Genomic DNA, 13,146 nt, shown 5'->3' with positions numbered 1-13,146 from the left:
TATGAAGGCCAACATCGGTGTCAGTTATCTCCCTCTGGCAATCTCCACATTGTTTTCGATCTAAAACCATGTTTATCTTAAAGGTTTAAAGTCTGTTTTTCTAAGCCTTTTAAAATTTTTGTTTTACTTTTATAATTTTAAATTAGTTTTTACTTTTAAACATTAAAAATGGAAAATTTAAGGTGAACATTAGCTCATTGAAGAATTAGCATTTAAGGGGAGAACTGTTTTATCATTTAAGAATTTTTCTTATTCCTATATATATTTCTTGAGAAATTCATGTGAGTATAGCATTTACTTTATTTACATCCCCTCCCCCTCTACCTTCTCCCGTTTTCTGCTAAGCTCTCTTCTCAAATTCATGCTTTCTTATTCATTCATTATTGTTGTCACACACACACACACACACACACACACACACACACACACACACGCAAATACCACCTGCCTAGTCACGTTATTTTCTGAGACCGGTCTTCATTTCTACCCGGAGCTTGCTAATTGTCTAGGATAGCTGGCCACAAGCTCTGAGGGTCTGGCTAGCCCTCACTTACCCTGTGGTACTACAGTCCCAGACAGGTGCTAATCTTCCTGGCTTTTACCTGGGCGATGCAAGCTCAGGTGAGCACTTTATCCAGCCGAGCAGTCTTCCAGCCCAGATCCTTAACTAGGGAAGCACATTTTTAAGGGGAGCTTTGCCACAGCCCTCATACCACTCTCACCATCTTTGTCTTAACCTACTGTCATTTACACTGTGGCTACTACTGCTCATGTCGTTGTGAGCACCAGAATTAGGGCCATCACTGCAGGCAGAGCTGACAAGTCTGTACCTAGCTGTGGCTGCCCACCTAAAGCCCCAGTAAAAGTACCAGAGTGTGTATGTTCATGCTGCCTAACTCTGCAGCCCAGAGTTGTCTCTGCTTCCGTTTTTGTTGAGGGCCTTTGCTCTGGGAGGCATTTATTGGAGGCCTGTTATACATTGTGTGCTAGTAGCTTTGGTCAATGGAGGGGCTTGGTAGAGGGATGTAAACTCTGTGTTTTCCTTCTCATCTCTGTCTATCTAAACGAGGCACATAATAGACATGGAACATTTTCAGTTAAATGAACCAGTGGTGTAACACTCCCTGAGACATTGAACTGCTGTGACCCATTGTTCAGTTGGTATAGACATTATAAATGGTTGCTGTTGTACATACGACCTAGCTAATTAAAGGGGCAGGGGCAGGGGCAGGGGCAGGGGCAGGGGCAGGGGCAGAGGCAGAGATAGATAGATAGATAGATAGATAGATAGATAGATAGATAGATAGATAGATAGAAGAGGGGGGTGCGGGAGGAGAGGGACAGGGAGAGGGGCAGAGAGGCAGAGAGGCAGAGGTATTGGCTGTGTAAAGCATTTGTGTAGTGTTAGTTTCTTTGAGTGTATAAGAAGAGACTGTAAAGTAGGGGTGGAGAAATACATATTATCGTTTATAATAATATATTTATATTTCATATACTATAACATATTATTTTTATACCTTAGCCATAAATCACAGACTGAGGTCAGGCAGGGTCTCAAAACCTTAAGTTCTCCAGTCTTGAAGACCTGAGGATCAGCTTGGGATGTAGGACCTCTTCTCTGGTTACTCATGTGACTGTAGATGAGTCTCCTGCACCCCCGAGTGGAGCGGCAGTGCTAAATGCACCATAGACATGTTCACGATTGGAGAGGGATAAGACTTCCAGAGAAAATATTAAGTAAAACTAGAGATAGGTCACATATTTGTATAGGATGTTGTGATTGTAAATAAATAGATTACGATATTGAAAGAAGTGGAGAAGCTTTTTGCTCAATCTTTATGGCAGTAATTTCCACACTCAAATGCATTTACACACTTGGTGATTTTAAGGAAGCCGCAGATTCCCTGTATCCTGACTGCTGTTGAGCCATGGACTGGTGTAGCTAGCTTGTTCTCAACCTAAGCTTTATATGAAGATTATTTAATACCTGTGAATTTTCAAGGATGCTGGTGTGTGTGTGTGTCTTTGACCCCAGAGATTCTGATGTTAATTAATCACATCAGATGGGACACAAGGGATGGGATGGGGCCCAGGCTTTCAAAAAAGCTTCTCTAAGAGACTCTAATGTGTAGCCACACTACAGAATGGGTACTCTAGGTTGTTTCTACTTTGCTGTGGAAAGGAAGCTTCATCTTTTACTAGGCAACTCATCTTGGTGTCTGCTTGCAGGTTGCTGCAATCTACAAGGATTCAAGCATTGGGAACCTTATAAATATAGTGATTGTGAAGTTAGTTGTAATTCACAGTGAACAGGTAAGAAGCAGGACACAGTGAAGGCTGTGGGTTGTAGTTGGTTTTCGGTGGGACTAGCTGTCGATTTCTCACTAGAAATTGAGTCTATTAAAACGTACTTTAAAAATGTAATTTGAACTGAGTATGGTGATTTCCTGCTTTTAATCCTAGCACTTAGAATGCAGAGGCAGAAAGATCTCTGTAAATTCAAGGTTAGCCTAGTCTACAGGCTCCCCCCACAATGCTATACAGTTAGATCCTGTCTCGAAAAGACTCTCAGTAGTGGAAATAAAATGGGGTATATATATATATATATATATATATATATATATATATATATGTGTGTGTGTGTGTGTGTGTGTGTGTGTGTGTATGTATATATATATGTATGTGTGTGTACATATATAATGTTTTATATGTTTTATATATAATATATACATTATTTCTCATATATATATGAGAAATAACACACATGTTTAAAATCCCAAATCAAAACATCTACTCCCTTTTATAATCATATTGTGGAAGGATTTAAAATATGTTAATATTTTACAGTTGGATTTTTGACCTTGAATATTTGATCATTTTGTCACATCATTTTTTATCATAATGCTAAAATATATCTAATTAAAACTAAGAGCAAAGCTGATACTGCTCTTTAGGCACCTGTAAAAATGAAGTTTGATAAACTGTGAATTCCAATCGACCTGGGGGAAAATGTTTGCCGTTACATCGAGTTGTTCATTACTCATGCAGGAAGGACCCGTGATCAGTTTTAACGCCGCCACCACCTTACGCAACTTTTGCTTATGGCAACAGAGTCAGAATGTCCCCGATGATGCTCACCCTGACCACCACGACACTGCTGTCCTCATCACTAGGTATGGCTTTTGAAACCATCTTGCCCAGAGCGATTTTGCATGAGAAGTGATACATTTTGGTTACATTGACTCTATGTGACTAAAACATGAAAGTGTTGAGAGCTCTCAGAAAGAAAGCACTGACTCTTCTTTTAGAGTGGAATTGTGGGAAATTCCTCCGGAAACTGTCAGCTTCCAGATGAGTTGCTGTAGTCTAGATAAAATGCAGTCCTTTTATCCGGCTTCTTTCACTAGGAACAAGTTGCATTGTTAAAGAATCAGTCCTATCTTCTTAGCGGCATCATTCAGTGCTAATTCACACCTGTTTGAACAACACTTAAAACACAGGGAGATGTAATATTTTCTGTTCATTTGGATGGTTTACTGATGAAATCTTTCATTTTGGGGTCAGTCTCAAGAAAAGGTGAGCTTTTTAGAGCATTAAAATAAACATCTGTATTTGAAAAGAGGGTAGGGTTGCCTTAATTTCTACACGCCATCATAACCTATGGTTCGGGCCTGCCTTGTTGCTGAAATCAAGTGCAGAGGTTCACAGTGAAGAATTTACGATAGGAAGGAGAAAGAACAGGGAGACGAGACCTAGAGGAGAGATGAGGCGGGGAGTGGGGCTACTGTTCAGGTACACAACTGGACTCAGGCATGCAGAGGCAAAATGGAAAACCTGACATCTGAGAGCTCCCATGTTTCACCCAACTACTGGTGTCATCAGTGTTTCACACAACTACTGGTGTCATCAGTGTTTCACACAACTGCTGGTGTCATCAGTGTTTCACACAACTACTGGTGTTATCAGAAGAGGGCTAACTGAGGCTGTGAGAGTGACTTCATCTTCACAGTATGAACTCGCAGAGCATCTGCTGCCCACTGAAGCAGGGACACACGTGAGGCACCAATAACTTTAAAGGCTTTGAGCGCACCGCGAGCACTGCGGGTTGGGGGCTGACTGGTGATGGTCTCAGCAGTGTTAACACTTTATTTTTGTGTTGACTTTACTGCAACCATGTTTTCCAAAAATGTTTCAAGAGACAATCTTTTCTTTTAAGGGAAGACATTTGCGGAGCTAAAGAGAAGTGTGACACATTAGGTAAGTTCTTTCATCCATTAAACTTAGCTCATGGGCTATTTAGTAAATTGTTAAAAAAAATACATTTAGAGGTTCCCTTTTTGTCATTTTAGTAATTTTGATGTGTTGTCTTGGTACATAAATGTGTCTTGCTTCTCTGATTCTGTGTCTGAATTTTGTAGAATAGCACGAACTAGTATTTAGTTATTACCAAGTATCAAGTGCTATGCAGGGCATGATATTTAATGTGTTTCTGTGTGAATGAGATAATATATTCTAGCCCATATGGCAGCTTAAAGGCTATAGTGTAGAGCTGTGAGCCTGCTACCAGGTCTGACTGCCGGGACTTGACTGCTCCTATAGCAAGCCTGTGTTCAGTCCTCATAGTATGTCTCTGCCTTTCCTGATGAGGTAACTCTCACCAAAAATTTTATCTTTGTCAACTTCTTCCAATTTCTGAAAAGTAGTAACATTTCCTATATATTACTTTTCTAAACACGATAGTGTTTGGTTTTGCTTTAAGAAAAAAAACTTACAGGTGTGGCTATGCCTTTTGACTTCTACATAACAGTTCACGCATATTCATATACTGATGTCCTGTTGGTCAAGTATGCATAATTAATTTTCTCACATTGAATTGTTGGGCCAATACCTGTTCTGCTGCGTGTTGAACATCCATGTATCTGAAATGCTAGCTTTTAATGGTGTATGTTATATTTAAAACATTTCAGATTTTAAAGACTTTTAAAGATTGGACTTTTGTTGCATTCTATGTAAATATTTTTAATTTTGAAAAACTCTGAAACTTGAAGGACCCTGATCAAGCTGGCTTAGGTAGCCATGGCATATGTAAACATCCATTTTGGTTAGCTCTTTGTTGATAGAGGTTATCTTCAGATTCCTCAGTCTTTGTCAGTCTAAAATGTATTTTCATTTTGCTAATTGCTAAGACGTTCAAACATGGTTTTCTGTATCTACCAATCACTGATATTTCCTTTTCTGTAGAACTGAAGTAACTGTGGAGTACCATTGTGATTTCTGCTCCAGCCTCTCTTTCCTTAACTTTAATTAGAGAGAGAGAGAGAGAGAGAGAGAGAGAGAGAGAGAGAGAGAGAGAGAGAGAGGGAGAGATCATTCTGTGTATAATGCTACAGGTGTGTATGTTATCTCAGATCTCAGAGTTGACCACTTGGTAGTAAATCTGGGTTCCTGAGTAAGGTTCTTTCTTCCACTCTCAGAATTCCCCCTTTCCCTAGAGTTCACTGTCTTAGGGTTGAGGCCCCAAGAGTTTTCCTTCTCTGCATTAGCATGTTCAGTGCTCACTATTCAGGTCTTTTGAGACTTCATGGGCATAGCCTCTTTGACTTTAGTAGCAGGCACAATCTTGCAGCAAGTTTCCTATTTCTCCAGCACGTCGACTCTTTCTGACACTTCTACAATGATCCTGGAGCCTCAGATACAGGAATTGTGTTGTTCATGTGTTACTTGGACTGGGCACCACATGGTCTTTTGTTCTCTGTGTTTTGATCAGTTTTGGTTTTCTGCTGTGGTCTCTGTCTATTGCAAAGAGAAGTATTTTTTGAAGTAGGTAAGACTTATACTATCTGGGTAAAAGAACAAATATTTATAGAGTGTGTTGAGGATTATGTTAGTTTAGTCTTACCATGGTTATGACAATTGCTTCTTTGCCTTGGAAGTTTATATGGCACCTACTGGTACCCAGAAAGCTGCTCTTCAGGTAGGAGGCTTTCAGGTCAGATGCAACATGGGTCCTCTGGGGAGCAAAGCTTCAGCTGGAGTTATTTTCTGAGAGACAACAAAGGGTACTAGCATTGTCTATAATGTTTTGGGGGTCTCTTGGGTAACCCTGAATAACAGCTCAAAAGGAGGCTTCTCATGCTTGGTGTTGTTGTTATTAGATTGTCTGGCTCTTGGGGAGGTGCATTGTCAGTTCAGATGAGAAAATTCCACTGAAAGTAGATATGTGTTTATGTACACACACATAAATGTATTATCTTCAAATTTATATATTTATGTCATGTCTGTATTCCCAACTCTCCCTTGTTGGGTAGTCACTAGATATGTCTTTCCCTTCAACTCAGCAATGGCCAGTCAGGAGGATTAGCTAACTTCCTCTAGCACTCTCTCCTAAGCAAATGATGCAAAGATCAGTTTACCTTGGTCGAGCTAGTCCTACACGGTGGTGTCCATTACTTCATTTCTGTTACTGCGTACACCTCACACGTTAGGTGGGTTTCTTTCTCCAGCACTATCCACATTATAATTGGGACAGTATCTACCATTGACCAAAACACAGGAGCTCAGCTGGTAACTAGCAAGTCCCCGTAATCCTCCTGTCTCTGACCCTCACAACACTTTGTTACAAGGGCACATGACCTCAAAGGCCTTTTCTTTTTGTAAAAGTTTTAGACATTTTTAAAGATGCCTGCTGGAGATTTGAACTCAGGTCTTGATGCTTGGACAGCAAGCACTTATGTCTGAGGATGGTGTCTCCCCACCTCCAAAACTTGTTTATGATGCATTTTCTTTCTTATTTTCCCCCTGAGTTATAGCCTGTAAAATATTTTTAGTGTAGGTTATTGGTGGAAAATAATCTTTTTTTGATGGTTTGTACATTTCCATTTTAAAATCTATCTTGTTGAGTCTCAGTTTTAAGTTGACATTTATTTTCTCTCTGTTTATATCATTACTTTACCTGATGATTTTTGTTTAAAATTATAGTTCTGTTGTAGAGTATTTTTAGATTTATTTTTAGGTTCTGTGTATGAATATTTTGCCTGTATGTATGTATGAACACCATGTGCATTCTTGGTGTCCTCAGAGGTCAGAGGCGGGCTTCAGATCTCTTAGAACTGAAGTTATAGATGGCTGTGAGCTGTCATGTGGGTGCTAGAATCAAAGTCATGTCCTCTGCAAGAGCAGCAGTTGTTCTAAAGCACTAAGCTATCACTGTAGCATTCCTCGTGTGTGTAACACACACACACACACACACACACACACATACACACACATATATATACACACATATATATGTTATGGATGTTATGGAGATAGGGATGGCTATGAGCCACCATATTATAGGTGCTGGGAATTGAACCACAGTCCTTTGGAAGAGCAGCCAGTGCTCTTAACTGCTAAGCCAATTCTTCACTTTGTGTCTTTTATTCTAACACAAGGGATCTTGATAAAATCGGGGCCCTTGCTTCCTTCTATCTTAGGTTAACTTAGGCCCAAAGTATCTGCCAGCTGCTTGGTACTACAGTGCTAACTGCTGACTTCAGATTTTGTTGATATGCATGTGTGGCCTTGTAAGGCAACCTTGGAGCCCATTTTCTGATTATATGAAACATATATTTTCACAAGTCTGCCCTATGAGTAAAATTTTACAATGTGTACTTTTAAAGATGAACTGTAAAGTTGTGTTATAATAGAGTCACTATTGTATTCCAACTCTCTGCTCAGCTCTGAAGATGAATCTAAATCTGTCAGAACTAAGTTCTTGGCAGCTTGGTACTGCCAACCAAGTCTGGCACAGAAGGAGAGCTATAGGAAGTGTCTTCACCGATCTCCTGTTTTGACAAAGGAGAAATGAATTATAAAGTGGCAGTTAATTACAATCATTCATGTGGGAACATAGATTTTAGAAGCTTAATGATTGTCTATCAATCTTCATTTTAAGGAAAGATCTTCTGGAGAAGATGTTGCTTAAACAATGCCTCTTGGGGAGATCTTCACAAAGAGAGAGGGTGATCTTTCCTTGGCTGGCTATGAGTTTGTTCTTGATATCTTCCCAGTTGCAGATTTGAGAATTTAACTTTCATGTCTTTAAATGCACAATAAACCTTATGACTGTTTGGAAATCTACCTCCACGTAAGGATGATATTCAGAGTTTTAACCTTTATGAATAAAAGGATGTCTAGAAAAAGGCATCACAGTGACTGTATCTGTTCAGTACTAATTCTTCAATATACAGTGACAAAGTGATGGTGCAGACATACACCAGTTCTTGTGAAGAGAATCCTCACAGGCGAATGGATACATTTACTAAGAAATGCTAAAGGGTGGAATTAGCAGAAACTATAGTATTATATTGAAACCCCCCATTCCAAACACTCAGTGATACTGATGGAGTCAGGCATGCAATAATAAATTATTATTATTATTATTTATTATCATTCCTTACTGTTCGAGTTTGCAAGACTCCACAAGCTGGAGTTGTTTTTGTTGATATCCAGCTAGGTCCTACTACTTTTATCTGCCCACAGCATGGTTGTTTTCATGTCTTTCTTTGTATGAGAGAAGATTCTGTTGTATAAAACCACCTTCTGCTCCCAAGGTAGTTGGGGATCACTGAGTGATTGCAGTAGGTCCTGTGTCACAGCCCCGCCTTCTCTTAGCTGACATATATTAAATGGCAAACACCATGTCAGGCACTTATATTTTACTTGTATAAATGTGTGTTATTTAGATATCTATATACTTCAAACTTTAAAGTTAAAGGAAAGCACGGCAGCTTCTTTCTCTTTATTTGTCTGCCGACCAGAACTGTTCATTTGCCTTTCGGCTTTAAGTATCTGTTCACCATTAATAGACAATTTATTTTCAAGTCATAATTCCACCACCAGCGAGTGGTTTACATTTAGTTTCATGTGGCCGCTTCCCATTCTGATGAAGTATGCATGTGTGACGTTTTAGGCTTAGCGGAGCTCGGCACCCTGTGCGATCCTTCGCGGAGCTGCTCCATTAGTGAAGAGAACGGGCTGAGCGCAGCCTTCACCATTGCCCACGAGCTTGGGCACGTGTGAGTACCTTCCCTCCCCTGAGGGGTGTGCCTTCTGCTTGCAGGCATTCGGCCACGGGCGCCCGTAATCAAATACTGCAGTGTGATTTTTTTCATCCTTCATCCTTGAAAAGCTACTATGGTCCTTTGTGATCCGTGTTAGGTCAGACAGGCTCCACAGACCAGCAAAGAGGTAGAACTTGAATATTCTTCTATTTCACTTACTGCACTGGTTACACCACAAGGACCTTTGGCCTTTATTCCTTGTTATCCTATACATGGCCAGGTACTGTGCACTCTCATTTTGGGAGGGCCTGCAAGGGCTCCTTGTTCTGCTTTTTCTGCTCAGAGCCCTAGCACAGGGCATGCTCCACAGGGTTTCTTATCCATCGAACAATTCTTTTTGGAGATCGTCCACAACAATTTGGAGTTCTCTTACTCCTGCTTTAGGAAAAGCCTGTTGGGGTTCTGAGTTCTAAGAATGGAGGCTATGATCTCCCATGATGTGCTCAAAGCCCCCATGAAAAGTTTGAATGTATAACACATCTTCTAAGAAATAATTCTGAATGTAGCTGCAGGGTAGGTCATTACATTCCTTGGTTTGGCCAGAGATGGCCCTTTGACCACATTTCCTCCCTGATCATGACATTAAAATGTCTGGGGACAGTAATTTGAGATGGGATAACTTATTTAGAAGGTGCCACCTCACTTCCCCTTCAACTCTTGATCACCAGCAGTTTTATATAAAGGGGGGCGGTTAAAGGGATGAGGCAGAATGAGGGAGACCTTCAGATTGTTGAAATATTGCAGTGGGACCTCAGAAACACTTTTGCTGGTCCTTATAGCTGCTGATCCATACCCTGTGCAAAGGGTGTTGTTGTGTTCACTAGATAGGCCTTCTCCCCGAGGAACCTCAGGGTTTCTCAAATTTGGGTGAATAGTAAGGGTGATTTACATCCACATCTGAGTCTGTGAAGACTAGTACACTGTCTGTTGCTGTTCTGATAGCTCTTTAATCGATGCTCTCATTGTCAATATTTGTGTGACCTTGGGCGTGTCTTTATTATTATGGTCTGTTGATTGTTACTTATGATGGGCCAGAAGTCCAGAGCATCTGCTGATATGTATTTGGTATGTAGGATGGAACTGAGCTGGGGGGGTTAATTATGCTGCAGAACCAGTCAATGGTCTAGAATTAATGTGGTCACACCTTACCCAACATACACACCCATCTCCTAGATGCTCAGGTCGAGACATCCAGGTGTGTTTTTGTAAATATTATGCTCATATCCTGAGTAGATGAGACAAATCCAAATATTTTTTGTTTAGATTTTGATGACCAATGAGAAAGACATGAGACTATCAAAGACACAGTCTAGTTCTTACCTGAAACCATGACGCTAAACCTAGAATTTCATCTTGTGTAAAGACCCAGAGTATAAAACCCGATGTAACTAGATCTGTCTATATTTATATTGTACAGCTGTAGAAGCACAGGGGGATTATTATTAATGAATGTTGTGTGCATTTTCCGTAGTCTTAAGTGTTTGCTTTCATTTTCAGGTTTAATGTTCCCCATGATGACAGCTTTAAGTGTAAAGAGGCTGGGGTTAAACATCAGTATCACGTCATGGCCCCAACTCTAAATTACCACACGAGTCCTTGGACCTGGTCGGCGTGCAGTCAGAAGCACATAACAGAGTTTCTAGAGTGAGTCTGGGTTCCTGTTACTTTAGTTGCTAAGTGACCTCTGTGTACATCATCAGAGGTCACGGCCCCATGTTCCTTTAGAATGGTCCAATAAAGGGTTAGCTTTTCATTTATTAGTATATAAATAAATGTCTAAAACCAAAAAGATATGGGTCGACAAGATGGCTCAGTGGGAAAGCTCGTTTGCCTGATGACTGTAGTTCAGTTCCTGGAACCCACATAGTGGAAAGAGAGGACAGAATCCTGCCAAATTGTCTTCTGACCCCCAATATGCATGCAGTGGCAAGTACACCCCCACACAATAAGTGAATGCATAAAGAATTTTGAAAGACAAGGATTTGTATATAATACTTCACTTGACATTTTTTTGTGTTATAGTTCAGGCATATAGACATGTGTTTATTTTTTTGTTTTTTTAAAATTTGGACATTTTTCTTGTGCCGAAAACTGTGGAATGACTTCATGACAATCAAAGCACACTTTGCATAGTTTAATTTTAGGATGTTACTAAGTAGTATTTTGAGAGGCTGTTGTGTGGCAGAAGTTTAAGGTGTCCTCTCAAGACTGAAACTAGCTCAAATCCAATGAAATCTGCTTTTGCTGCCACAGAGAAGGAGTCTCTAACTAGACATGCTCTTTTGAGGCTCTTGGTAGCTTTGAGACTAGGAAGGCTGGTTTCTCAGCCCATGTCTTTTCTTTCTGCTAATTTTCTTTGCTTTCTAATTTCTTTCATTAAATTTGTGTTTCCACCATGGTCACTAAGTTCTATCAAGCTCTTTCCATAAAATATTTTTTGCACAAATCCAATTCTTCTTAATTTCCTTTTTAGTTTATATTCTCAACCTGTAATTTCACTAGTATTTTGCAGTTTCCTCTCTTGACAGAAAGGATGGAAAGGAATAGAACCGCGCTTTAGAATAGGTTCTCATAAATGAACCACCATCCGACACCTGACCCATCATTGGCCAAAGCATCATTGTGCAGTGTATGACTGCACTCTAATAGCAAGCTGTGAGATAGGTGTCACCCTTCCCGGTGTATGGAAGATGAGACCTGGCTTAGGCAGGTTAAAGAATTTGTTCATGAGCACATTTCCTGGCACACGGAGGGACTTAAATATAAGCAAGTCCCAGAGTCAGGGAGCTTAACTGTGCTCGGCTTACGCCCTGAGGAGCCTCTCAAAGTAGAGAAATATTCAAGTTCTTGAAATGCTCTTGTCATTATTGCTATTCAGAACAAGAAACATAATACGCTTTTATTTTTAATTAATTAATTAATTAATTAATTTGTCGACACTCCATATTTTATTCCCCCCACATCCACCCTCCTACTATTCCACATTCCATCCCTCCTCCCCACCCCCTGTCTCCATATGGATGTCTCCAATCTCCACCCCACCTGACCTCTAAACTCCCTGGGGCATCCAGTCTCTTGAGGGTTAGGGGCATTATCTCTGAATGAACACAGACCCGACAGTCCTCTGCTGTATATGTGTTGGGGGCCTCATATCAGCTGGTGTAGGCTGCCTGTTTGGTAACCCAGTGTTTGAGAGATCTCAGGTGTCCAGGTTAATTGAGACTGCTGGTCCTCCACAGTTTAGATGAGACATTTGAGGCTAAAGGGTCCTGAAGTGTGATGTTAATTATATCGTGGCAACTTGTCATTAAACAGTTCTTGTGTGCAGTGCTGGGGATAACTCCAGGTTCCTACACATGTTGCATAGATGCTGTGCTATTGAGCTCCATTCCTAGCCCCCACTCATGTCTCTGTAGCTTCTAGGTGTGAGTGGGGTTCCAAATGAGCACAGGCCCACGCCCCCAAAACATTACAACTTCTAGTCCTGAGTGGGGATCCAGTGCAAATAGACACAGTGAAAACTCCTCAGAACTGATATTGTCATTGTGTACAAGACAATGTGTTTTAAATAATGAGAAGGTATGAATATTGTCTTTGAGAGTAATGAACAAGAGAAACCTGGTGGGGATGCTACTCTGTGTGCAAGTGCATTCATGCTATCCTGTCTTCTGTCTTTGGCCCAGCACTGGCCATGGAGAATGCCTTCTCGACAAACCCAATGGAAGAACCTATGACCTGTCTCCACAGCTTCCGGGCTCAGTGTACGATGGGGACAAACAGTGCGAGCTCACGTTTGGTCCTGGATCGCAAGTGTGTCCCTACTTGGTAGGAGAAACTCTGCCTTTGTGTTTGAAAAACTATGTGGAAGTCATAGCAAGGATGTACTTCAAAATACGCATTTTTTTCTTGAATGGAAGATGGATTAGGTAGTGTTTCCTAGAAAGGTCCTAAGTCAATGAAAAACCAAAACTAATGATGTGTTCAGTATTATACTAGGTATTTCCAAATAGAAATCACTCACTCTCACAGGTTTCTGTAAAGT

General features: G+C 40.6%; 1 protein-coding gene across 1 annotated transcript in view; it reads left to right on the top strand.

Moving 5' to 3' along the window:
* Positions 1-13,146, top strand: part of Adamts20 (ADAM metallopeptidase with thrombospondin type 1 motif 20) — a 118,531-nt gene that overhangs the window by 32,378 nt on the left and 73,007 nt on the right. The window contains exons 5-10 of the mRNA XM_052161434.1: positions 2,230-2,313; positions 3,049-3,173; positions 4,217-4,257; positions 8,954-9,059; positions 10,602-10,748; positions 12,788-12,929. Coding sequence (XP_052017394.1) covers positions 2,230-2,313; positions 3,049-3,173; positions 4,217-4,257; positions 8,954-9,059; positions 10,602-10,748; positions 12,788-12,929 — 645 coding nt within the window. The remainder of the gene's footprint in view (positions 1-2,229; positions 2,314-3,048; positions 3,174-4,216; positions 4,258-8,953; positions 9,060-10,601; positions 10,749-12,787; positions 12,930-13,146) is intronic.

Source organism: Apodemus sylvaticus, chromosome 17 (genome assembly GCF_947179515.1).
Source record: "Apodemus sylvaticus chromosome 17, mApoSyl1.1, whole genome shotgun sequence".
Classification (NCBI taxonomy): domain Eukaryota; kingdom Metazoa; phylum Chordata; class Mammalia; order Rodentia; family Muridae; genus Apodemus; species Apodemus sylvaticus.
This window is presented reverse-complemented; position numbering and strand designations above follow the sequence as displayed.